Here is a 27702-nt window from a genome sequence, read left to right on the forward strand (position 1 = left end):
TACCTGCCAGATCCCAGAGGGAGAAGGGGGATCGGCATGCCTTCACCTGCCGGTCAGCACAGCCGAACCAGACCACCACGTGATCGAAGACTGTTTCTCCCTTATCTTTTAAAGTCCATTCTGCCTTGGTGGGCTTGATCAGGTGCGGATGAAAATAAAGATGGGTTAAATATCCCACGTCCCAGGCCATCTCCAGAAAAGCCAATTCGTACTCACTTATGTATCCCCCTCCTCCTAGCCTGACAATTCCGAGGGGGTCAAGAATTTCATAGCAGATGGGACACCTCCTTGGGGAGAGCACAATACGAGCACACAAAACCCAAGTTTCTTCTCCTAAAAATCCCCTGGCAGTTGCTTGGTAATAATTTTCCCCAAGACAGCGTGGACACCACCTCCTAAATGACCTTCACAAATTTCCTTCCTAAGCCCTAACATGCTTGTCAACCTGTGTACCCAGTAATCATTGCCACCTGCCTATTCCAGGCTCCTGTGGGTCTGTGCCCCTTCTAATCCCTCTCAGGGGGGTGATCAGGCCCCCTCTTCCACCCTACTGGCCCTCGTTCCTCCTCACCTGAGTGCTCAGTTCCCCTGCTGCCGTCCACTACCTGCAAACAGGAAAGGTCTGGGCATTGAGAAGCAGAACCCTTCCAGAAGGGCGAGGCGACTTCCCCCCTCTAGAAGATTTGAGCTGCAAGGCCTCGGAGTAGTCCCAAATGGGACTTGTTTCCTCAAAGTGAGGAGTTTCTTGGCCCATGCACCAAATGTTGTAGCCACACGTTCCGGGAAACAAACTCACTCATAAGGACCATGCAGATAGTGGAGTGCAGTTCATTACACCGAAGGGCCCAAGGCAGAGTCTCCTCTTAGCCAAGGACCCTGACCAATTTTTCTGAAAACCTTATATACCCTAAGTGTACGTGCCCAAACCCACCTCCCCCAATTCCCTGAAAGTAGTCTGAACAAAGGAAAAGAAAGATACAATCAAAGTTAACCCCTGATTCATATGCTTTAAGCCTAGGTAGTTAACAGTAGACAATTATCAATAGGCCTGTGGTCATACCCCAATAAGCATGATAGAATTTATGATTCTATTCAGTTACACAGATAATTAGGGTATTCTTTTAGGCAACAGAGAGTCTAGGTACGAGCCCTGGGGCTCTTCCATCCAGGGGGCCTGGTTTTCCAGTTGGTATGTCATTTCCATACATACTGGGCATATAGCTCAAAGTCCACAGGCCGGCCCAAGATGGAGTCCTGCTTTCAAGATGGAGCCTGTTCTGTCTGTTTCCTCCTTCATGTGTACAGAGTCTTAGCCACTGTCCCACAAGGGAAGTCCCCAGAAAATGTTTTTAAAATGATTGCGGCTGGAATTGAACTGAGCCTTGGATAAATGGAGGGGAAAGGAAAAAAGTATTTCAGAGACTGTGGCAGGAACAATATGGCTGGAGAGATAGGGCACAAATGACAGACTGACTTAAATGAGGGGACCATCTGGTTTTGTTGTTGTTGTTTTTTTTTCCTTTTTGGCTATACTGCACGGCATTTGGGATGTTAGTTCTCAGTTCCCTGACCAGGGATCCAACCCACACCCTCTGCAGCAGAAGTGTGGAGTCTTAACCACTGGACCACCATGGAATCCCTAGTAAGCAGCTGTTTTGGGAGGGAAGTGGACATTTGTGCTTTCTCAAATATTTTGTCTGGTCTGGAGAGAAAGGTATAATTATTCCCATTTTACAGATGAGGTAGCTGAGGCTCAGAGAGGGGAAGTGTCCTGCCTAGAAAGTGGCTGAATAGGAATATAATTAGACCTGTCTAATTCCTGAGCCTAGAGAAGAAGATGATGGAATTCGTAGCCCTAAAGGTGGGCATAGTTTGGGGTCCCTGGCCAAGCGCCCAGTGCCCATGTCACCAAGCTCTTGCCTAAACAGAAGAAGACAGCATGTGCCTTGATCCTGATTCCACCGTGTGACCCCTGTGCTGGCTCAGGAGGGAGTCAAGGTGGTAAATGGTAGGTGGTTTCATGCCCCCAGCCCTTGATACACACAACTGCTCCCAGGTTACGTGCTGTCCTTCCCTCACCTCCTACTCTCCTGGCCCTCTTCTTTCAAGTTTGAATCAAGCCTCGTCTACCCTCAGGCCCCTCAGGATGCCTGCTGGAGTTGACTTGACACTTGACCGGGCATTAAACCTCTCCCTCCTCTATCAGCACCTGGCCCCAGGGGGGTGCCCTTGAGTGTTTGCAGAGTGAATGGGTGTGTGCATGTGCCTGGGGAATCCATATCCTCCAGTCTTCCAGAGAAAGGCAAAAGCATCTGATGCCCCAGCCCTTTTCTGTCTCTCCTCCCCTGCCCTGCTCTGTCCCATTGATGAGGTCAAGGCCTTGCTAAGTCCAGCCAGCCTAGAGGTCTGCAGAAGCCAGTGGGCCTACCGGGCAGGGTGGCCAAGTCTGGCCCACCCCCTGACCCTGCCAGGCTGGGTGTGGGAGAGCAGAGGGCACAGGGCACAGGGCAGGGTGGGCAGGGCTGAGAAGGGCTGAGGAACCAGGCCATGGGGCCACCTTTGAGAGGAGGAGGCTATCTGCCTGCCGTCTACCCAGGGGGCAAGCCAGCTGGGCAGGAACCACCTGTGCCCTTTCCTGACCTGCTGTGAGAGCATAAGATAGCAGTCAGCCCTGAACCCACTGTCAGACGCCTGCAGTCCAGTCTTCAATGGACACCTGCTTAGAGCCAGTCTGGGAGTGGGTGGGTTGTAAAGATGAGTAAGATCCATTTCCTCCTCTAGGGGACCTCACACCAGACATTTAAGGGACACTAAAATATAGCAATACTCACTGAGCACTTAAGCACAAGACACTGATTTAAGTGCACAGATGCAGATCAGTTGCTCAGTCGTGTCCGACTCTTTGCCACCCCATGAATCGCAGCACTCCAGGCCTCCCTGTCCATCACCAACTCCCAGAGTTCACTCAGACTCATGTCCATCGAGTCAGTGATGCCATCCAGCCATCTCATCCTCTGTCGTCCCCTTCTCCTCCTGCCCCCAATCCCTCCCAGCATCAGAGTCTTTTCCAATGAGTCAACTCTTCACATGAGGTGGCCAAAGTACTGGAGTTTCAGCTTTAGCATCATTCCTTCCAAAGAAATCCCAGGGCTGATCTCCTTCAGAATGGACTGGTTGGATCTCCTTGCAGTCCAAGGGACTCTCAAGAGTCTTCTCCAACACCACAGTTCAAAACCATCAATTCTTTGGCGCTCAGCCTTCTTCACAGTCCAACTCTCACATCCATATGTGACCACAGGAAAAACCATAGCCTGGACTAGACGAACCTTTGTTGGCAAAGTAATGTCTCTGCTTTTGAATATGCTATCTAGGTTGGTCATAACTTTCCTTCCAAGGAGTAAGCGTCTTTTAATTTCATGGCTGCAGTCACCATCTGCTGTGATTTTGGAGCCCAGAAAAATAAAGTCTGACACTGTTTCCACTGTTTCCCCATCTATTTCCCATGAAGTGATGGGACTGGATGCCATGATCTTCGTTTTCTGAATGTTGAGCTTTAAGCCAACTTTTTCACTCTCCACTTTCACTTTCATCAAGAGGCTTTTGAGTTCCTCTTCACTTTCTGCCATAAGGGTGGTGTAATCTGCATATCTGAGGTTATTGATATTTCTCCTGGCAATCTTGATTCCAGCTTGTGTTTCTTCCAGTCCAGCGTTTCTCATGATGTACTCTGCATATAAGTTAAATAAACAGGGTGACAATATACAGCCTTGACGAACTCCTTTTCCTATTTGGAACCAGTCTGTTGTTCCATGTCCAGTTCTAACTGTTGCTTCCTGACCTGCATACAGATTTCTCAAGAGGCAGATCAGGTGGTCTGGTATTCCTATCTCTTTCAGAATTTTCCACAGTTTATTGTGATCCACACAGTCAAAGGCTTTGTCATAGTCAATAAAGGAGAAATAGATGTTTTTCTGGAACTCTCTTGCTTTTTCTATCATCCAGTAGATGTTGGCAATTTGATCTCTGGTTCCTCTGCCTTTTCTAAAACCAGCTTGAACATCAGGAAGTTCATGGTTCACATATTGCTGAAGCCTGTCTTGGAGAATTTTGAGCATTACTTTACTAGCGTGTAAGATGAGTGCAGTTGTGTGGTAGTTTGAGCATTCTTTGGCATTGCCTTTCTTTGGGATTGGAAGGAAAACTGACCTTTTCCAGTCCTGTGGCCACTGCTGAGTTTTCCAAATGTGCTGGCATATTGAGTGCAGCACTTTCACAGCATCATCTTTCAGGATTTGAAATAGCTCAACTGGAATTTCATCACCTCCACTAGCTTTGTTTGTAGTGATGCTTTCTAAGGCCCACTTGACTTCACATTCCAGGATGTCTGGCTGTAGGTGAGTGATCACACCATCGTGATCATCTTGATCATGAAGATCTTTTTTGTACAGTTCTTCTGTATATTCTTGCCATCTCTTCTTAATATCTTCTGCTTCTGTTAGGTCCATACCATTTCTGTCCTTTATTGAGCTCATCTTTGCATGAAATATTCCTTTGATATCTCTGATTTTCTTGAAGAGATCCCTAGTCTTTCCCATTCTGTTGTTTTCCTCTATTTCTTTGCATTAATCGCTGAAGAAGGCTTTCTTATCTCTTCTTGCTATTCTTTGGAACTCTGCATTCAGATGTTTATATCTTTCCTTTTCTCCTTTGCTTTTTGCTTCTCTTCTTTTCACAGCTATTTATAGAAGGGAATGGCAAACCACTTCAGTATTCTTACCTTGAGAACCCCATGAACTGTATGAAAAGGCAAAATGATAGGATACTGAAAGAGAAACTCCCCAGGTCGGTAGGTGCCCAATATGCTACTGGAGATCAGTGGAGAAATAACTCCAGAAAGAATGAAGGGATGGAGCCAAAGCAAAAACAATACCCAGCTGTGGATGTGACTGGTGATAGAAGCAAGGTCCGATGCTGTAAAGAGCAATATTGCATAGGAACCTGGAATGTCAGGTCCATGAATCAAGGCAAATTGGAAGTGGTCAAACAAGAGATGGCAAGAGTGAATGTAGACATTCTAGGAATCAGCGAACTGAAATGGACTGGAATGGGTGAATTTAACTCAGATGACCATTATATCTACTACTGCGGACAGGAATCCCTCAGAAGAAATGGAGTGGCCATGATGGTCAACAAAAGAGTCCGAAATGCAGTACTTGGATGCAATCTCAAAAACGACAGAATGATCTCTGTTCGTTTCCAAGGCAAACCATTCAATATCACAGTAATCCAAGTCTATGCCCCAACAAGTAATGCTGAAGAAGCTGAAGTTGAATGGTTCTATGAAGACCTACAAGACCTTTTAGAACTAACACCCCAAAAAGATGTCCTTTTCATTATAGGGGACTGGAATGCAAAAGTAGGAAGTCAAGAAACACCTGGAGTAACAGGCAAATTTGGCCTTGGAATACGGAATGAAGCAGGGCAAAGGCTAATAGAGTTTTGCCAAGAAAATGCACTGGTCATAACAAACACCCTCTTCCAACAACACAAGAGAAGACTCTACACATGGACATCACCAGATAGTCAACACCGAAATCAGATTGATTATATTCTTTGCAGCCAAAGATGGAGAAGCTCTATACAGTCAGCAAAAACAAGACCAGGAGCTGACTGTGGCTCAGACCATGAACTCCTTACTGCTAAATTCAGACTTAAATTGAAGAAAGTAGGGAAAACCACTAGACCATTCAGGTATGACATAAATCAAATCCCTTATGATTACACAGTGGAAGTGAGAAATAGATTTAAGGGCCTAGATCTGATAGATAGAGTGCCTGATGAACTATGGAATAAGGTTCGTGACATTGTACAGGAGACAGGGATCAAGACCATTCCCATAGAAAAGAAATGCAAAAAAAGCAAAATTTAAGTGCACAGATACCCATAACTAATGGGATGGTCACAACAATGCATGGAGATAATGAGGCACAGAGAGATTGAGAAGGTTGCCTTGGGGGTTTCCCTGGCCATCCAGTGGTTAAAACTCTGTGCTTCCGCTGCAAGGGCCATGGGTTCCATCCCTAGTTGGGGGACTAAGATTCTGCATGCCACATGACATGGCCAAAAAAATAAAAAGAAGATTGTCTAGGATCACACAGTAGATTTCATGTTGGGATCCACAGTAGGCATCTGGAAATGGGGTCCCTGCATTTAGCCCTCACACCACATCCTCTAGGCCAACCCCAGTGCTGGCTACCCCAGCCCACACACACAGCATCTAAATCCTGGCCCTGCCTCCTCATCAGCAGGTTGGTAGGCTCCATAAACTTGTTGGTTAGTTACTAAGTCATGTCCAATTCTTTTGTGACCCCAGGGACTGTAGTCTGCCAGTCTTCCCAACCCAGGGGTCAAACCTGTCTTTTGCATCTTTTGCATTGGCAGGCAGATTCTTTACCACTGAGCCACCTGGGAATTTGCCTGTCTATAAATGTTCCAGGCACCAAAGTGTGTTTTAGGTCCTTTAGGGTGTCACTACTTCTGTTGCCCTTTACCACCCCCCATGATTACATCTGTCCTGTGGGCTTGTCTTCTCATCCTGTGGAAGCTTCAGGCTCCCAGGACTCACCGGTCTCACAGGCTCGAGGAAGATTTTGCACAACACAAGTGCTCAGGTGTGGCTGTGGTTTGGTGGACTGATGGAGGGTGCTTTCTTTTTCCTGGGTCTCTGGGACATGAACAAAGTCATGCTCAGCCTGTACAGTGGAACCACCTGGGGAGTTTTAACCACTGCTGAAGCCCAGCTCCCACTCCCAGAGGTTCTGCTGTAATTGGTGTGGGGTGCAGTCTGAGTGTTAGGATTTTAAAACTCTCCCGGGGTGATTCTGATGTGCATTCAGGGCTGAGAACTCCTTTAATGTAATGTGCCAGTTATTAACATTAATTGTACATCTCTCCGTCTGAGAGTAAGTGCTAGGCACTTGGGTACCCTTGGGAGACAATAGGCAACAAGACAGTTATGGTCCTTTACCTTGTGGCATTCACATTCTAGTAATTCAGTTTAACAGACTTTGCTGGGTTGGGGATATCAGGAAGTGTATGGGTACAAAGATGAACAAAGCATTGTCCTTGCCCTTGAGGAGAAGAGAAGTGGACACTCATTACAACTAAAATAGAGGAAAGGGAATGTCAACTGGGTAGAAACCAAGAGTGGTAGGGTTCAGGGGAGGAGCCATCTAGAGGGGAGATCAGGGAAGTTTCCATGAAAGATATAATACCTGAGAGGGCCCTTGAAGAATGGATAGGATTTTGTAGGATGGAATGAAGGGGTGATGGTGGAAGGGCTTAAACAAAAACATGGAGGCAGGAGTAGTCAATAAGCCAAGCTGGCAAGAAAGCTGATGTGCACACACAAGAGGGAAGAGGATGTGTGTACGCAGTGGGGAAATGCAGGTCAGAACCTTAAATGCCAGGGGAGGCATCTGGATCCATGCAGGAACTGAGGCTGCGTGCATAATTCTTAGCTGTTAATACCTGGACCTCCTCCTGACTTCATTCTGGAGTAGGTGTCCTTGCTGCCACCACCCTCCGGGTCTCCCCTTCCTGCCACTGTTGCCTTGGTCCCATGTTCGGTGTTCAGTTGCTGCCCTCAGTGTCTGATGAAGTCACACCATGCCAAGCACAAAATGCATTTCCAGATGGTACCTCCCTAGGCAATGCATTTGGCAGGTAGAGAGGAAAGAGCACCAAACTGAGAATCAGGAGGGGGCCTGGGTCTAATCCTAGTTCTGTCTCTTACCAGCTGTGAGACCTTGGGCAAGTCACTTCCCTTCTCTGATCCTCAGGTTCCTCGTCTGAAAAATGACTAGGCTGGATGGAATGACTGATAATGACCCTTTCCGCAGCAGCATTTTTTGACTAGTTTGCTCTCTGTCAATCCAAGAATGTTCACTTTGCCCTGGACAAGGACATTGTTGCTGCAAAATAGATATTAAGCATGAGACTCAGAGTGGGAAGGGATGGCAAGGAGACGTGTAGGTGCTTGGGCAACACAGCTGAGCCTAGCCTTGGATTCATCGTAGTGCAGGGTCTGGCCATGTGAATGAAGACTCTTCCAGATGATTCCAGCCCCCAGCCATTCAAGTCACTCCCACCCTCTCAAGTCTCCTTAGTTGAAACACCAGACATCCTGGAACAGAGATAAGCCATATATGCTGTGCCTTGTCAGTGTTTCTAACCCTCAAAACATGAGTTGAACAAAATTGCTTCATGCCACAAGGCTGGGGTGGTTTGTTACACAGCAGTAGATAACAGGAAATGGGGGAGGAGGTGTCTGAAGGGTGGTCTGAGGATGAAGGTTTCACCTTATGCTGGAGAAAGGTTACCAGTGGGTATCCTCCTGAACTCATTGACTTGGAGAGCCACCTCTGGTCTTGGATATTACTCTACTCAAGGTAGCCTGGTGCTCTTGGGAGAGGTGGCTCAAAGCCTGTGCTGTCCTGGAATGTTGTCAAGTTTATGGACAAGGAAGCCCAGGCATCTTTCTAGAGGCTGTCACAGACGCTGAGGTACCAGTCAGTTGGGGGGTGGGGGAGGGTTGGTTCATCTGTACATCTCAGCACCTCAGTATCTAGGAAGGCTAAACTGGGGTGGGGTTGCTCGTGTGAAGTAGAGGTCCTCTGTGTGTGTGTGTGTGTGTGTGTGTGTGTGTGTGTGTGTGTGTGCTCAGTCATTAAATAGTGTCAGACTCTTTTCAACCCCATGGACTGTAGCTTGCCAGGCTCCTCTGTCCATGGGATTTCTCAGGTAAGAATACTGGTGTGGGTTGCCATTTCCTCCTCCAGGGGTCTTCCCAACCCAAGGATCCAACCTGAGGCTCCTAAGTCTCCTGCATTGGCAGGCAGGTTCTTTACTGCTGAGCCACCTGGGAAGCCCCAGAGAGATCCTCTAGGTGCATCTTATACACTATCTCATTTCAGCCCCACAGTAGTTCTGTTAGATGCTATAAGAAGGAGTGTTTGCCTACTTTACTTATGAAGAACAAGTTCAGGGACTTCCCTGGCAGTCCAATGGTTAAGACTTCCCACTTTCACTGCAGGAGGTGGGGATTCCATCCCTGGTGGGTGAACTTGCATGGCCAAAAAAAAAAAAAAAGAAAGAAAGAAAAAAGAAAAAAAAAACCACACATTAAAAAAAAAATAATAATAAGTTCAAGTGCCATGACCAAGACTGGGAATGGCAGAGCTTTGAACAAAATAAAAGACTGAATCTGTAGCTTTGTCCTCTGGGACTATCTTAAGGAGCCGCCGGGATGGCCTAGGAGGGAGCTTCTGGGAAGGGGCCTTCATTTCTTTAAACAGCCTCTTGTCTTGAAATAAGACCACTGAGCTTGATTTACATTCTGTTTGCATTTCCTTCCACCACCCCCTCCACTCTCATTCCTTTTTCCTCCCGGGATTTTTGGCAGGAGGAAGAGAGGAACACTCCACTCCCCAGTCTTTCACTCGGAAAGGCGGGAGGGTGATCCGGGGCTTCACTCACCAACGTGCCAGGCAGGGCTGGGGGCACTGAGGCCAGGCCGCTCCCAAGCGTGGGTGGGGTGAACGGACGGGGAGGTGAGGAGGGAAGTGTTCCCCCACCCACATCACGGCCGCCACCCCACTGTGGACCGTGGATGGTAAGGTTTCCACTCTGGCTGGAAGGAAGGGAGAGTCCTGCTCCCTGGTGGGATTTCTCTCACGGTGCGTGCGTGGAAGCGGCGGACAAGGAAATACGACTTTCTGAGTGATCTTGTCAGGCTATATCGACTGTATCAGCTCATGTACACCAATTTCCAGGTTAGGCCTGGAGAGGTTAGCTGACTTGTTCAAAGCCACAAAGCATGTAAGCGGCAGAGTCCCTGAAAACGCCAGGTCTTGCCACTGGCTTTCGGCCCCTCTCCTGGGAACCTCGGCTGTTGGAGGTGCCCCATCCGACCTGGCGGGGAGGCTTGCAGCCCTCACTCCAGGGTGCCCCGAGTGGACTCCCGGCAGAGGGCGCTCCGAGCCGGGTCTCGGGCCTCCGGGCGCGCCTCCAGCCGGAGCCTGGGACGGGACCCGCCGCTCCGCCTCCTCAGTGGCTCTGCGGGCGGGCGCGCAGGGAGCAGAGCAGATCCGAGAGCGGAGCGCCCCGCCGGGCCCCCGGTGCCCACCGCGCCCCTACTCTCGCCGCCGCGCAGCCTCCCGCCGTGAGTAGCGCTCATCTGCGGGCTCGACGGGCGGGACGGGGTGCGCGGCCCGGGGCTAGGCTGGAGCGGGCAAATTGCTCCGGGGCGTTAGCCGCCTATTCCCTGTCGCCGCCGCCCACCCTCCCCCGACCCCGGCTATGGCCAGTCTTGGCCTTCGGCATTCTGGCCGGTCCTCGACCTCCGGGACCTGACTGCTGGCCCCCTAGGGCCGGCTTCGAAGTCTGGCCTTTTGACCAGAAAGATTGGGTGGGAGCGGCGGGCAGACCGGGCGCCTAGGGGGTAGATGGGAGAGAGACTTCCATCAAGTTAGGACTCCTTGACGGGGGAGAGCACCCCAGATTTCTGGGAGGAGAGGGGATCTGGGCTTCTCAGCATCCTACACTTCACTTACCTCCTTCTGGTGCGAGGAGCTGATGCGAGGAGGCTGCTCCATCCGCAGTCAGTCAGCTTTCTCAGTGGCAGAAGGAAGCTGTGGTCCCCGACGTCTGGAGCCCGGGATGGGGTATGGTTAGGGTGGGCAGGGGGCTAGCCAGTAGGTCTGCAGCAGGCTGGGGTTTTGACCCCAGCGTATTGTCAACAGTTGACCTGACTCTGGGCTAGGCATTGTGGATGGCTCATGGCATGTGTGGATCTGGCTGATCCTCACTGTAACTCTACAAGGTGGAGGTTAGTCTTCTCTTTGGGGAGGAAAGGTAGCCCAGAGCGGTGAGCACGGAGGCCATACAGGTGGTGGTAGGTTAGGAGGGTGCGCTGAAAGAGAGGATGCCGAACTGCTGCCTCTCTGGCAGGTGGGAAGGTCCTAGGGGCAGGTGAAGAGAGCACATGCCCTGGTATTTGAGAATCCAGTGAGGGTGACAGGGGGGCAGCTGGAGGTTGCTGCTGTGTTTTCTGACATTGTGTTTCTCAACTGCTTTGTATATGGCATTCCTTGGGAGAGTCCTGGTGACCAAGGGATGCTGGCACATTGGCCTCTTCACTATTGCTTCTGGAGTCCTGTTCTTCCCCAAACCACCCATCTCCCTAGATGTGTTTTTAGCTTCTGAAGTGGTTCCATTCAGCAGCCTTGAGAGAGGCTTGGGCAGGGGCACAGGGGTGTGTGGATGTGAGTGGGTGTGGGACAAGTTTTCCACTGGTAGGAAGGAGACCTGAACTGACCCTGACCCAGTCCCTGTCCAGTTCAGTTCAGTCGCTCAGTCATGTCTGGCTTTTTGCGACCCGATGGACGCCAGGCTTCTCTTCCATCACCAACTCCTCAAGCTTGCTCAAACTCATGTCCATCGAGTCGGTGATGCCATCCAACCATCTCATCCTCTCTCATCCCCTTCTCCTCCTGCCTTCAATCTTTCCCAGCATCGGGGCTTTTCCAGTGAGTCAGTTCTTTGCATCAGGTGGGCTAAGTAGTGGAGTTTTAGCTTCAGCATCAGTCCTTCTAATGAATATTCAGGACTGATCTCCTTTAGGATTGACTGATTGGATCTCCTTGCAGTCCAAGGGACTCTCAAGTGTGTGCAGGGGTGTGTGGATGTGAGTGGGTGTGGGGCAAGTTTCCCACTGGCAGGATGGAGACCTGAACTGACCCTGACACCCTCCCTGAGGGCCCCCCAGTTGTTAGATGTGAGAATGAGCAAGCAGGCTGCCCAGCAGAGGTGGACCTTCCCCGGGAAGATAGTTTTCTAATGTCCACTTCGGCAGGCGGCTGAGGTTCTCTGAGTCCAGGCTTCCTCGTCAGAGACTGGGGCGTGTCACAGCCTCCAAAGCGTGGAGGTGAGCTGTAATGTCGGACGGCCCTCCCCTCTGTTGACAGCTTCCTCAGAGCCTGATTGTGATGATTCTTCATGGGAGGGGGTGTAAGGGGACAATCATGGTCCCATTTTACCTGTGCTGGATGAGAATCTCTGAGAGTTCAGCAGGGTGGGCTGGGTTCCATGAGGGAGGGACTTAGTAAGGCTGAAATTTCCTCATGAGATAATCCTTCAGCCTTGGAGGCCCTCTCCCAGGTTGTTCCTCAGGAGGCCACTGTTGGAGGGTTAAAGTGCTGTTGACAAAAGCCGGGAAGAGCAGCTGGCGTGGGCTGTGTGACTTTTAGCAAGTCCCTTCTCCTGTCTGGACCTCAGTTTCCTCCTCTTGCAAAACAAGTGGGCTTGACCAGACAGCAATGGGTTTCAAACTCCTCCCACCCCTGAATTCTTACACAGAATCCTAACGTATAGTGTAGATAAAGTGGAACTTTTCTAACTTCCCTTCCTGATGCAAGTGGCTCCTGAGTGGAGACTAAAAGTCCTCTAGGTTCCTCAAGGTCCCTTTTTGTGAGGTTCTAGGAAGTCTGTTATATGCAGATGACACCACCTTTATGGCAGAAAGCAAAGAAGAACTAAAGAGCCTCTTGATGAAAGTAAAAGAGGAGAGTGAAAAAGTTGGCTTAAAGCTCAACATACAGAAAACTAAGATCATGGCATCTGGTGCCATCACTTTATGGCAAATGGATGGGGAAACAGTGGAAACAGTGTCAGACTTTATTTTTTTGGGCTCCAAAATCACTGCAGATGGTGACTGCAGCCATAAAATTAAAAGACACTTGCTCCTTGGAAGAAAAGCTATGACCAACTTAGATGGCATATTAAAAAGCAGAGACATTAATTTGCCAATAAAGGTCCATCTAGTCAAGGCTTTGGTTTTTCCAGTGGTCATGTATGGATATGAGAGTTGGACTGTAAAGAAAGCTGAGCCCCAAAGAATTGATGTTTTTGAACTGTGGTGTTGGAGAAGACTCTTGAGAGTCCCTTAGACTGCAAGGAGATCCAACCAGTCCATCCTAAAGGAGAGCAGTCCTGAGTGTTCATTGGAACGACTGATGTTGAAGCTGAAACTCCAATACTTTGGCCACTTCATGCGAAGAGCTGACTCATTGGAAAAGACCCTGATGCTGGGAAAGATTGAAGGCAGGAGGAGAAGGGGATGACAGAGGATGAGATGGTTGGATGGCATCACCGACTCAATGGAGATGAGTTTGGGTAAACTAGGAGTTGGTGATGGACAGGGAGGCCTGGCATGCTGTGGTTGGAAAGAGTTGCAAAGAGTTGGACATGACTGAGCGATTGAACTGAACTGAATCGAGGAAGTGTCTTAACTTTCAGAAATGTTGCCTAGTATTAGGGTTGGGGGCAGGAATGTGAACTCTGAAGATTCCACTAAGGAAAATGTGAGCATTAAGATGGACCTTGCCTGTGGAATGCCTGGAGCCAGTGGCATGGGCCCCTAGCCAAAGGTTGTATCAGTGCCCTCTGGTGTGTGGTTTCATCTTTTGGGGGCCAGAAGGGTCCCTGTGCTTCTGGGTCCTAGATGGTGACTAATTCCACCTCAAAATGTCTCCCCTTTAGTTTCATGTCTCTAAACTGGTGATATGCAAATTCATCTTGGGGAGCAATGTTAGGAAGGGGCTTTAAGTTAATAGCTGTTTTTACCTGATGAGCTTTCTGAGCAGCAGCTTTGAGAAGGACAGCTGAGAAGGACACTACATTTAAATCAAACATTTTGGAGTGCCTGCTGTGTACCAGCTCCCACAAGGGGATAGAGGTGAGAATGTCACAACTCTTGCCCTCATGAAGTTCCAGTAGGCAAGAGCTTGGAAGGAACTCATATTTGTTGGAACCATCCAGGGACTATTAAAAACACTTTACATATGTTATCTCATTTGTCCCATAAAGCAGATATTAGACTCATTTTTAATTATTTAAAATTTTGATTGCACACAAAATAAGGGTACACATGTACATCAAGAAACAGCATTGGCAGCACTCAGAAAGCTCCTTGTGTTCCCTTCCAGGTACAATCTCTGACCCAGGTGTGACCACTATTCTAACTTCTAGCACCACGGATTTGTTTTACCTAAAAGAGTTACACAGTTTGTGGTCTTTCGTGTCTGTTTTCTTTCATTCAACACAATGTTTGTGAGTTTCATCCATATTGTTGCAGGGAGCAGTAGTTTATTTATTCTTATTGTTATATAATAATTTCATTATATGGGTATAACTCTAGCCATTCTTCACTTGATGGCTATTTGGTTGTTTGCAATTTTTAGATATTACCAATAGTGCAGCTGTGAACGTTCTAATGTGGAGCATTTTGGAAACCATCTACATGCATTTCTGTTAAGTATGTCCATAGATACTGCCCAAGAGTTTTCCAAAGTAACTGTCCTAATGAATACTCTCCTAAGCAGTGTTTGAGCGTTCTCCAAATATTCACTAACACTAGGCATTGTCTGGACTCATTCTCTTTCTTTTCTTTTTTTTAAAAAAAATATTTATTTGGCCATGTCGGGTCTTAGTTGTGGCACTCAAGATCTTTAGTGTGGCATGCAAACTCTTGCATGTGGGATCTAGTTCCCTGATTAGGGATGGAACCCAGGCCCCCAGCAATGAGAGTGTAGAGCCACTGGACCACCAGGGAAGTCCCTAGACTCATTTTCTATGTAAGTAATTTGAAGCTCAGAAAAGCTGTACCATGCTGTGTGTGCTAGTAGGTGGCAGAGCTGGGATTCAAACCCAGGCCTGTGTGCCTGTGCAGTCTGTGCTTTCTCCCTTTGGGTTACACATTGACATAGATTATGATATGAACCAGAACATGGTAAACTAACCCTAACAATTTGTAAAGAGGCCTCTGTGAGAATTTAAAGAGAAGAAGAATTTTTCATCTGTTTTGTAAGGAAAAGAGTCATGGAGGCTCATAGAGATGGTAGCATTTGAGCCTGGCTTTGCAGGAAGGGAAGAGTTTTACTTGGAGGGCTCTCCAGGTGCCCTCCCCCCATCCCCATCACTTCTGCCATGAAAAGGGCCCGACTTGAGCTGGGGTGTAGCAGGGGTGAAAGTTCTGGAGGAATAGGAAAAGTCTACTTGAGGCTCTAGTCGAGGATTTGTGGGGGAGGGGGGCTATGCTGAAATGGTGAGTTGGGGCCAAACTGGTAGGCCTAGTTTGAGCTTAGTTGGCTCCCTCGGCCCCCAACTTCTGGTCACCCAGGATGTGAGCACAAGGCAGGGGCTCACGGTTTAGTTGGGGGGGTGGGACAGTTTCAAATCCAGCTCAACTCCTGATAGCAAATGCAGCTGGCCTCTAGCCAAGGAGGATCTTAGCTGTTCCTGGGACCACTCTCAGGGTATCTGCCAACAGAATTTTTTTGGAGTTTTCTGCTTTTATCTAGCTGTGGGAAATTAGTAGCTACTCATACGTCCACCCCCAGGATCTGGCTCAAGTGGTTTGTTTGGAAGTATTTTTTACAGCAAAAAGAAGCTGATAGATAGGAGTCCTGCCACCCTCTGCCTAGTCTTAGGAACCTTGCCATGATGCGGGTGGGGGTGAGGGGAGCTGAGCTTTTGATCTGGTCAAGCCAAACTTTTCAGAATCCCAGCTCCTTTTCCTCAGAAGGGAACAGAATTGGTCTCAGTGGCTGTGGGAAGCAGAAACATAATGACCTGGGGATGAGTTAAACAGTAATAGCAATAATCATCCTTCTTATTTGCCTGGCAGTTTATGTCTTTATCACAGTGGATCCTCACCTGCGTGTGTGAAGTAGGTGATATAGATGCTATCACCCCAGGTTACCAGATGAGGGGGCCTGAGTCCCAGACAGGGAGCCAGACTGCTATGGGTCTTTTGACTGATGCACCCCCAGACTAGCCTAGGACTGGGGATCCTGCTCCTTTCAGGATTCCATACTCGCCAGGCCCTGGCTGAGCAGAGTGAGACCCAAGCCAGTAGGAGGCTCTGTGATGGACAGGCAGGAGAAGACTGGCAGGTGACTCTGAGAGTAAGACCTGGGAGCCAGGCCAGTTCCACCTGGAGGTCTTCAGGGATGTGTGTGCCTCGGTGGAAGGGAGAGAGAAAGGTGGCATCTTGGTACCAGAACTCTGGTTTGTAGTGGGCAGAGGAAAAAGGCTGAAATATAGACATCACCTGAGAGTTAAAACAGCTCCAGCCACCTGGCATTGATGAGACGTGCCCTTATATAATGGTACCTCCACCCAGCGAGATGAAAACAGTATTTTGGGGCTCACAGGGCCTGGGCGTGGTTGGTATCTGATTGCCAAGCAGAAGGAAAGCTGCCAGTGCCAGCCAAAATGAGCTCTGAGAGCCCTTTGCTAATGACTCTTGAAAGATGCATCCACAGGTAGCTGTTTTTAAAATTTATTCTTATTTTTATTGGAGTATAATTGCTTTGCAAGGTTGTGTTAGTTTCTACTGTATGGCAAAGGGAATCAACTATATGTATACATATATCCCCTCTTTTTTGATTTCCTTCCCATTTAGGTCACCACAGAGCACTGAGTAGAGTTCCCTGTGCTCTACAGTCGGTTCTCAGTAGTTATCTATTTTACATATACTATCAATGATGTGTATATGTCAATCCCAATCTCCCAATTAATCCCATCTCCCCCTTCCACCTTGGTATCCATGTATTTGTTGTCTACTTCTCTGCCTCCATTTCTGCTTTGTAAGTAAGATAGTCTACCGTGTTTTTCAGATTCCACATATATGTGTTAATAGATAAAATGTGTTTTTTTGACTTCCTTCACTCTGTATGACTGTCTCTAGGTCCATCTACGTCTCTACAAATGATTCAATTCCATTCCTTTTTATGGCTGAGTAATATTCCGTTGTATATATGTATTCATGGGTAGCTGGTTTTATCTTTATGTTGTGCTTACTGTATCCTGGGCCCTGCCCTTAGGGCGCTGTCCAGGGTGGCATGTGGCTGTCCCAGGACTAGGGGGCCCCCTGGGGCAGAAGGATCCCAGGGGAGGGTGCAGACGGTCTCTTCTGTGGTGATGCTCTGTGTGGCTCAGAGTTGTCCTGAGGTTCTCACTAAGGTGCGCTGGACAGGCAGTTAGCGCCACATTGCTGCTGCTACTACTGCTAAGTCGCTTCAGTCGTGTCTGACTCTGTGTGACCCCATAGACGGCAGCCCACCAGGCTCCCTCGTCCCTGGGATTCTCCAGGCAAGAACACTGGAGTGGGTTGCCATTTCCTTCTCCAGTGCATGAAAGTGAAAAGTGAAAGTGAAGACGCTTAGTCATGCCTGACTCTTAGTGACCCCATGGACTTCAGCCTACCAGGCTCCTCCGTCCATGGGATCCTCCAGGCAAGAGTACTGGAGTGGAGTGCCATATACAGAAGCGGAAACAGGCATCCCACTGACAGGAGATGAAGTCATAGAGCTAGTTGTGGGCAGAACTGCAGCTAGAACCTCAGGTTTCTGACTCCTGGTGCCTATTGTTATTTGCCACACCTCCTCCCCAATCTTTCCCTTAGGGCGATGAGTGAACTGCACATCAGTTCAGACTTGAAATTGGGTGGCACAGCCCCTGAGGGAGCTGAGGTCATGATAATCCCTTACCTTTCTACTGCAGTTTATAGTTTATAAAATAATATCCTGATTTGCAGTGGTTTTTGCAGTATTAACCCTTTTTACAGATGAGGAAGTTAAGACTCAGCAATTTAAATGACTTAGGCAAAAATGGGACTCGAAACTGAAGCTTTTTTAAAATTATTTTTTTAGCTTTATTGAATTATAATTGACATATAACATTGTAAGATATTTAAAACATACATCATGGTGATCTGATACACTTATACATAGTGAAAGTATTCCCCTCATCTAGATAATTAACATGTTTATCACCTCGCGCACATTTATCCTTTTTTTTTTTTTTTGGTGAGAACATTTGTTTTCCTCTTCCAGGAAGTTTCACTTATTCTGACTCAAAACTGAGTTCTTTTTTTCCTGCATCACAGCTGCCTCTTTTCTCAGTAGACCTGAATTTCGTGAGGACAAATTGCCCAAGTTGCCCATGGCTCTGTTTTTTCTGAACATGTTCAGAGCAGATCTGTCTCCTTAACAAACTTGAATTAGTATAAATCAAGTAAGAACCATACATCATTGGTCACAGGTCCTGAGGAAAGGCTCAATCAAGCCTGTTCTTGAGGAATGAGAGCTGTGAGCTACCCTTCAATTATTAGCCATTTACTTTGGGGCCTAGAGTCAGACTGGTACCAATGGACACATCTGTCCTAACCTCAGGATTTCTCCTATTTCAGGGCTGTACGCTCCAGGCCTCAATGAGGAGCCCAAACATGGAGACGTTCAAGCAGCAGAAGGTGGAGGACTTTTATGACATCGGGGAGGAGCTGGGGAGGTAAGTGGCTGTGAGAGCTGCACTGATCGGTAGATCTTATAGGTCACGGGCTCATCACGGGGCTTGTGGAAATCTTTACAAACAATCCAGAGGGTGATTCATTGTCCTGGGCGCCTCTGCAAGTAATCCTCTCTCTGGAAATAAAGACTTGCCAGCAGAAGGGACTAGAATTGTTGAGTTCCATGTTTTCAGTATAACCCAACTGACGGTTATGGCAAATCTAAATGACTCTTATTTTACCTGTTACTTTGCTCCCAAAGCCCTCCCCAGGCTCTGGCCTGAGACCTGACCCATTGGTTCTTTTCTGAAACCCACTTGGGATTCTCCACGGCTCTCAGGGTTTTATTCTGTAAACTCAGAGCCTGAATGGCAGGTGAAATCATCTTCCTGAAAAAAGCTTTGCATCGAGTGACAAGCCACGCAAGCCTGGTCGTAAAGCTTCCTCGGATCTGAGTTATTGGGTGCCTTTTCAGGTTTGCTAAACCCACAAAATGGACAGGGATAAGCTCAGATCTGAAAGTCGTTACTGTCTGGAGAGAAATAAAGACTTTCTGAAGCTCTTTCCTTGTCTCTCATTTATAACAGAGCTAGTATTCGGGTGGTGTTTTAATGATTACAGAATACCAGTCCTGGAGTTTGGGTCTCTTAACAATTCATGAAATGGGAATAATTTTTATTCTTGTTTTTCATGAGGAAACTGTGTTCTAAAGAGTTTAAGAAAGTTGCTCTAAGTTGCTCAGCCAGCAAGGGATATGGCCGAGGTCTGGCCAGTCCAGTCCGTACCTGCACACCTGTTATGCTCTCTGATGCACATGGTTCTTGAACACTCACATGTGTTCACAGTGTACCCAGCCCCGTCCCTCCACACACCCAGCACAGTAAAAACCTGGGGGTTCAGGGCCTTCACTGTATCCGAGGTGGGAACAGGAGCCTTTCCCTTTAAAGAGCTCTTGTGTCAGGACTCATTCTTTTACTTCCTTTTATCTTTCTTTCTTTATTGTTTGCAAATATATGTATATATTTACTTCCTTTTATTTTAAGCATTAGGATCATATTGAATTTGTTAGTGTTTTACCCCAGTTTTTAAAAAAATTTAGCCATATCGTGTGGCCTTTGAGATCTTAGTTCCCCAACCAGGGATCAAATCCACGCCCCCTGCAGTGGAAGCACAGTCTTAACCCCTGGACCACCAGGGAAGTCCACTACAGCTTTGAATATTACATCTTAATGTATTATACAGGTTGGCTCATGTCATTAAATATCTTAATGCAATTTTACATTTCCTTGTACATTCATGCCTCAATTATTCAGCCTTTTCCCCTACTTTTAAAAATATGCAGTTTCCATTAAAAAAAATTTTCATTACTAAAGCTGCAATGAACATCTCTTAGCAGAAATTTCTGATCCTGTTTTTGATTGTTTCGTTAAGATGGATAACTAGAAACTGGGTCACTGGGTACTTTAATTTTGAAGAAAAACTAGAAAAAGCTTCAAAGCCAGAGGAGCCTTAGTCAGGGAAGAATGGAAAGTGCAGTTATGGGAGTTCCCTGGTGGTCCAGTGGTTAGGACTTGGAACTTTCACTGTCGGGCCTGGGTTCAGTTCCTGATAGGGGAACTAAGAACTAAGATCCTGCAAGACACGTGGCGTGGCCAAAATAGAAAAAAGAAAGTGCACTTACTTCAGATTCAGGAAGTGCTTGTTCTGGCTGACTGGCTAGGTCAGGGAGCAAGTATCTACAGAGACCCCCGAAGGGGAGATTCCTCAGCATTCTGTCTGAGCCACTGCTCCTGGCAGTCCAGAACCTGGAAAGGGCTGGGGGGAGGCTGAAGGGCGGTCACCTGGACTCTGCCTCTGAGTGGGAAGCGAGGTTCTCTTTGACTTGGGTGCTTCTCCTAACTTGTGATGTCAGGGAGAAAGTGGCCCCTCAGCAACAGACCCTGGCAAGCCCTACCAGTGGCTTCTTAAATTTAATTTTCAAAACTTCTGGACGTGCCACAAGGCATGTGGGATCTTAGTTCCCTGACCAGGGATCAAACCCTCACCCCCTATGTTGGAAACTGAAAGACTTAACCACTGGACCATGAGGGAAGTCACCTTGTTGTTCAGTTGCCCAGTCATGTCCAAGTCTTTGTAACCCTATGGACTGCAGCACACCAGGCTTCCCTGTCCTTCATCATCTCCCAGAGCTGTTCAAATTCATGTCCATTGAGTCAGTGATGCCATCCAACCATATCAGCCTCTGTCACCCCCTTCTCCTCCTATCTTCAGTCTTAAGCCAGAATCAGTGTCTTTTCCAGTGAGTTGGCTCTTCACATCAGGTGGCCCAAGTATTGGAGCTTCAGCCTCAGCATCAGCCCTTCCAGTGAATATTCAGAATTGATTTCCTTTAGGATTGACTGATTTGATCTTGTAGTCCAAGCGACTCTCAAGAGTCTTCTCCAACACCACTATTTGAAAGTGTCAGTTCTTCAGTACGCAGCTTTCTTTATGATCCAACTCTCATATCCATACATGACTACTGGAAAAACCATAGTTTTGGCTATACAGATGTTTGTTGGCAAAGTGATGTCTCTGCTTTTTAATATGCAGACATTTTAATATGATGTCTCTGCATATTAAGCTGTCTAGGTTTATCATAACTTTTCATACCCCTACATTGGAAGCGCAAAGACTTAAACCACTGGACTCCTAGGGGAGTCCTCTACAGTGGCTTTTGATTCGATGGCCTTGTATTGGCCACATCCTGTGTGTAGCTGTCTGTGCTAAGTGCTCCAGGTACAAAGATGAGCATGACACAGGGTGTCTTTGCCGCTGGAGCTCCAGCCTGGCCATGGCTGTGGGCACAACAAGGGCAGTGTTGACTGGGGTTGTCTCAGGTGGGCTGAGAACTGAGAAGTTGGGATGGGTTGTTGGTGTTGGGCTCTGAAGAAGGAAGTAGCAGCAGTTTCCTGTGGAATTCATCTATCATTCCTTCTTAGTTCTGTCTCTCCCCAACTCTGTTCATCAGAGATACTAGAACTGGAAGAGACCTCATGTTTCTGAGTCCTCTACCTACAACAGGGTGTGAAGGCCACATGTACCTAACGGCCTGGGGAGCCTTGGAGGACCACTGCCCCCTACCCCACACACAACCTGAAACTTTCCTTAGGTGCCAGCTGGACACAGGGCGAGTGAAAGACAGCAGAGGCCTAAGGCATTTTTCATGGCTTGCTGTCCTAGGATTTGTGGTCTAGAGGCCAGGTGAGATGGAAGGCCTGTAGAGGTCTTTCTTCCAAGCCCCTCATCTGACTGTTGAGGAAACGGAGGCTCAGAGAGAGGAAGGGTCTTGCCTGGGGCCGTAAGCAGGCTGGAACTAGAACTGCCTTCAGAGAGGGTAGCCCTGTCTGTCTTTCTTCCCCTCTTCTTCATGGGCTCACTGTGTGCCAGGCATTGTCTGACACAGTGACAAAATAGACTTTCCTGTCCCCTAGTGGCTTGTGTTCTGTTGTTGGAGGAAGACATTGAACACATGATGGAGGGGTTGCAAAAGGACACATCACTCCAGAGTGCATGGTGGGCTATGAGAGGAGAGCATGGGACGCACTGAGTGGGGAGCACAGTTGGGCCTGGGTGGTCAGGGGAGGCTGCTCCGAGGAGGTGGCAGAGGATAAGTGTGCAGGCAGGGAAAGCAGCCTGGACACAGGCCCTGAGGTGGGGAGAGCCTGGGCCCTGAGTTGCTGGCTGGAGGCCTGTGTGGCCATGGAACATGAGCTGGGGACAGGCAGTGCTAGCTGAGGCTGGATGTACAATTAGAGGCCAGTCTGCAAGCTTCCTGCCAACATAGACAGTTTGAGGTTTGTGTGCTTCCTAGCTGTGCAACTTTAAGACAACTTACTTGACCTCTCTGACCCTGAGTTTCTTGGTTTTTGTTTTTTTTACCCATAAGATAGAAATAGTAACAGTAGCTACTGCCGGGAGCCGGCATATTGCATATTGAGTGCATATTGCATATTGAGTGCAGCACTTTCCACAGCATCATCTTTCAGGATCTGGAATAGCTCAACTGGAATTCTATCACTGCCGGGAGCCAGCATGAGGAGCTCCACCCATGACAAAGGTCATGAGGAAGGAGGCTTGGCATACGCAAAGGCGGGATCGAGCCTCAGGAGTCCCCCTGGAAATTCTCGAGCATCTACCCCCAAAACCAGAGTCTGCCTACTTTCTGCTTTATGCTCTCACCTACACCTCTGACTTTACGAGGGGCTGTCCCCCACTACCTCTCTCTGAAAAAAAGAGTTAGCTTACAGCTCCAGTTAATAAAATTCCTTGGTGTGATAGTGTTTCAACCTACAAACTCCTTTGGAAGTCCTCTAGCCTGCCTGAATAGGTTTTTCCGGCCACATGTGATTGCTCAGAGCCTCCCAACTGTGAGAGACAGGAGATGTTCTAAACTGTCTAAACACAGATTCCTTTGAGTAGTTAAAAGATTGATTAGAAATTGTATTGGTGAAGGGTTTTTCACTTGTTGGGCCAATGTTTGCTGCTAAGTCTCCATATCCCTTACCTGCTGTGTCCCTGGCAGTGTATTGATTAATATAATTGGTGTAAGTAGTAGCTTTAATGTTTGTAACCTGGGACCCTTGAGTTAATTCTTTTTCTTGTTGTAGCCCACCACACCTTTGCCCTATAGGAATGCGACTTTAATGCTTTTGGAGGGTGGCGCCTGACTAGTCACCTTTAGAGAAAAATAAGTTTTCTGAAGAAAGGGTCTTAAAATGTTAACAGGCCTCCGGGCCAGAAGATGATGCAAATCACCTAAACTTTTGCATATGATAAGTTTGCAGGAAGAAAGCCTGGCTTACTGCATGACTCTACCCCTTCCCCCATTATCCTCTATGCATAACTTAAGGTATAAAAACTACTTTGAAAAATAAAGTGCAGGCCTTGTTCACGGAAACTTGGTCTCCCCATGTCGTTCTTTCTCTTACCTTTTGGATGAATTATTTCAGCCTCTTTTCTCCACTGAATTTCCTCAATGAGCTATCCTTATTTCAGCCGCTTTTCTCCACTGAATTTCCTCACTGAGCTATCCTTATTCTATTACTCTTTATATCCTTAATTAAAGTTTAGGGATTAAATGGGATGCTGAGCCTGCAGGGTTCCTCACAGAGCTGGGTACTAGGTGTTGAGTGAACACCTAGCAGAGCCTCTGCTTTTGAACTTAAACTGCCTTTAAATTAGGGTGTCGACCCCGTCTCCCACCTCCAGACCCCCTGGGAGGACAGTGGGGGTCTCCCAGGAGGAATAGCAGTAGGGCTTGTTCTTACATTTGGGAGGAGCAGTGTGTAAACCTTCTTCGGCTCTCTACCCTTGCCTAGACTCAGGGCTGTTTCACTGATTTTTGTTGGTTCAGTTGGTCAGTTGTGTCTGACTCTTTGCAGCCCCGTGGACTGCAGCATGCCAGGCCTCCCTGTCCCTCACCATCTCCTGGAGTTTGCCCACGTTCATGTCCATTGCATCAGTGATGCCGTCCAGTCATTTCATCCTCTGATGCCCTCATCTCCCTCTGCCCTCAATCTTTCCCAGCATTAGGGACTTTTCCAATGAGTCATCCATTTGCATCAGATGACCAAAAACTGGAGCTTCAGCTTCAGCATCAGTCCTTCCAGTGAATATTCAGGGTTAGCTCCTCATTAAGTCCATACTGTGCAAAAATGAAAATGAGTGAGAGTTACTTTTCGTTTTTTACCCATAATGACAGGTGGAGCTCAAAAACATCATGTTGAATGAAGGAAGGCAGACTCAGAAGAGTCATACTATATCATCCCATTGGTGTCAAGTTCAAGACAGGCAGAATGAATCCCTGATGCTAGAAATCAGAATAGTGATTCTATTAGTGATTCTAATAGCGAGGGACTAGTGGCTGAAAGGGGGCATGAGAGGGACTTCTGTGGGGAGGACATTGTTGTGTTTCTTGATCCAGGTGCCTGTTTCACTGATGTGTTCATTTCATACATACAGGTTAGGCCATACTTGTATATGTACATTTTCCGATACGTATATGTATCTGAACTGAAGCCACATTTTAACAAGAAATCTTTAATTTCACTCCCTGCCCTTGTCTAGCCCCTGAAGTGCATGTTTCTGATGCCTTTGGAAGGTTAGTCTGGGTGTGTATCAGCCACAAGACCCATAGCACTCTGGTACCCAGTCTGGAACTCAGTCCCCCTCATCTGTAACCTGAGGCAATAGCATCTATATCACCTACTTCACACATGCAGGTGAGGATCCACTGTGATAAAGACATAAACTGTTGGGCAAATAAGAAGGATGATTATTGCTGTTATTGTTTGACTCATCCCCAGGTCATTGTATTTCTGCTTTCCACAGCCACTGAGACCAATTCTGTTCCTTTCTGAGGAAAAGGAACTGGGATTCTGGCAAGTTTGGCTTGACCAGATCAAAAGCTCGGCTCCCCTTATCCCACTCCCATCCTGGCAAAGTTCCTAAGACTAGGCAGAGGTATGCCTTTATCTTAAAAATAAGAGAACATCTGTGAGAAAAGCTGCAGAATCCAGCTTTGGATCTGGACAGCGTGCCCTGGCCTGAGAGTCCTGGGCACGGCTGGAGCCCGCCTGGCCCTGCACACCTCACTTGATTTTCTGGCTCACATTCTGGCACCAGCCTACTAGGGATGCTGGAGGTGGCTGGCTGTTTCTGGGAGCAGTTGGAGAAATGCTGGCCTGCAGTTTCCGGCCTCTCCCAGCCTGGGTAGCCGCTGTTGGGTGGAGCTGGGCTCATAAAGAGAAACCCGTCTAACTCCTGGTCTGATAGATGAGGCTAAGACTAGAGAGGGGAAGTGGCTTGTCCAAGGTCACATGGTAAATGGGTGATAGACAAGGGTGGGGACTGATGATCTGACTCCTCTAGAGCTCTGGCCACCACACTATAAGGACCCACAAAACACAAACTGATTTTTTCTTTAATTTGAATGCTTTTGGGAAGGGAGGGCATTATTTTGTGGGATAGTCTTCTTTGTTTGACCTTGGGGACAGGTAGCAGAGTCAGAAGGGAAAGTATCTGGGAAGGATCGATGCCCCCTGGGAAAGGGCGCTGGTGGATAGGGCCAGTGATGACTACTGTGTGTCTAAGGGTACAAGGTAATTTAATGTAAGCAGCATAAAATGGTCAATGGTTTTTCTTTCCTATGCTCATATTACTTTTCTTGCTTTATTGCACTGAGTTGGCCAAAAAGTTCTTTTGGGTTCTTTGTAAGATGTTACAGAAAAACCCAAATGAACTTTTTTGGCCAACCCAATATTATTGCATGAACATAAAATCATAAAATGTTACTGTTGAACTGAATCTCAACAAGAATTTAGTGCAGATCTCCATTTTATAAACAAGGAAAATGAGACCCAGAGAGGGGAGGTGATTTGTCCAAAGTCACACAGCCAGGAATGGAGGAGGTGAAACTTAGAGAAGATTTTCAATTCCACTGTGCTAGTTAAACAAAACAGAGGAAAACCTCTCTATATGTAAATAAATTCAACTTTTATCTACAGTCCTCACCTCCCTCAGGGAGCCTACCTCCCCAGTACCCCACTCATCCCATCATCCCCTCCCTGGCTCCCCTGGTGAAGAGAGTGGCCAGAGCCCTGATATTTACAGGAGGCTCATGTGTGCCAGGCATTGTGCCGGGCACTTAACGTGCAGGGTCCCCTTTTATAGGGACAGGAGCCTTGGGCTACACAAGGAACCACTCCTCTGAAGCCTCATCCTTTGTAAACAGGCTGAGGAATTCCCTAAGATGAGTAGGGAAAGCTGCCTGCCGGACTTGAGTCTCTTGATGAGATCCTCTGTGGTTAAGACCACCCACCCCATGTGCATCTTAGCTAGGGCATCTTCTTTTAGGAGAGAAAGAAAAACCTCTAGGAAATACGTAGAGCTCAGGTGTACCCAGGCTGGGTTCTCAAGCTCAGTCTAGCCATAAAACTATATATAGAAAAAAAAAAAAAATAATAGGTATTTGTATTTACCTGTCTCTGTCTTTGGGAAAAGGGTTTCCAAGATGAACTTGGAGGCAAAGGGGCTTTTATTATTTCCTCTTTTTTTTTTCAACATAAGATTTTTTTTCTTGTTGTGTACTGTTTTTAAAAATCCTTATTGAATTTGTTACAATGCTGTTTCTATGTTATGTTTTGGTTTTTTGGCCACAACGCCTGTGGGATCTTACTTTCCTGACCAGGGATCAAAACTTCACCCCACTCATTGAAAGGTGAAGTCTTAACCATTGGACCCCCGGGGAAGTCCCTATTATATCTTTTTAAATTAAAAAAATTTATTGTAGAGGTAATGCATGGCATATGTCATAAAGTTGTGAAAAGTTAGAGTAAACCTCCATCTGCCCTCCCTCCAAGTCTCACATCCGCAGGTAGACTTTGATGGTAATTGTCTTCTGTTGTCTTTCCGAACTTTAAGTAAAGCAATTGTATGTTGACCCAGATGCAGTCATATGACCAGAACAATCTACAGCTTGCCTTTCTCACTTAATGAAATACACTGAGTATCTTTTTATAACAGTGTATATAGATCTATGAGATTTATTTTGGGTGAAAGCTTTTTTTTTAAAAAACAATAAAACATTTAAGGAAACCAGTTTAAGCCCATACAAGATTAGCAGCCTTAACCAGTAACTATTTTTATTTCTGAGTCTTACCTTCTAATCTGTCCCTGGCTATTTCTCACACCCACACATCCTCTCCTCTTTTGTGTCTGCTTGAGGCCCAGAGTTAACATTCCCCCAAGTGCTAAGCTCCTGGGGGCGGGTTGCAGAGCCGCGCTCAGGCCCTGGGGTCCCAGAGAGGAGATTAGACCTGTCTGTCTTGTGTTTGTACTGAGCTGTCAGCTCTGAAGACAGGGCCATATCTGCTCTCCTATTCTGAGCGCCCTGACTGTACCATGCAGAGGCCAGAAGTCCCCACATCTTCTGTGACTTCTCTCTGCTCTTGGTCTTTCCTCACTCTTGGAGGGAAAATTAAACTTTTCCTTCAAGGTCAAGATCAGATGGTGTCTCAAATACTGTTTGATTCTACTTATATGAGATATCTATAAAAGTCAAATTCATAGAATCAGAAAGTACTGTGCTACAGCATAAAATATATATGCCATGCTTTGCATATTTGTGCGGTCGTGTCCGACTCTGCCATATATATATTCTTTTTCAGGTTCTTTCCATTTTAGGTTATTATAAGGTATTGAATCTAGCTCCCTGTGCTATGCAGAAGGACCTTGTTGTTTATCTATGTTAT

General features: G+C 47.2%; 1 protein-coding gene across 1 annotated transcript in view; it reads left to right on the forward strand.

The window, feature by feature from the left end:
• The first annotated feature begins 36 nt into the window (after window positions 1-36).
• DAPK2 (death associated protein kinase 2) overlaps window positions 37-27702 on the forward strand; it is a 139276-nt gene continuing 111610 nt past the window's right edge. Inside the window, exons 1-3 of the mRNA XM_055539006.1 lie at window positions 37-52; window positions 9909-10222; window positions 18314-18411. Coding sequence (XP_055394981.1) covers window positions 37-52; window positions 9909-10222; window positions 18314-18411 — 428 coding nt within the window. The remainder of the gene's footprint in view (window positions 53-9908; window positions 10223-18313; window positions 18412-27702) is intronic.

The sequence above is a fragment of the Bubalus kerabau genome, chromosome 10 (genome assembly GCF_029407905.1).
Source record: "Bubalus kerabau isolate K-KA32 ecotype Philippines breed swamp buffalo chromosome 10, PCC_UOA_SB_1v2, whole genome shotgun sequence".
In the NCBI taxonomy this organism is placed as follows: domain Eukaryota; kingdom Metazoa; phylum Chordata; class Mammalia; order Artiodactyla; family Bovidae; genus Bubalus; species Bubalus kerabau.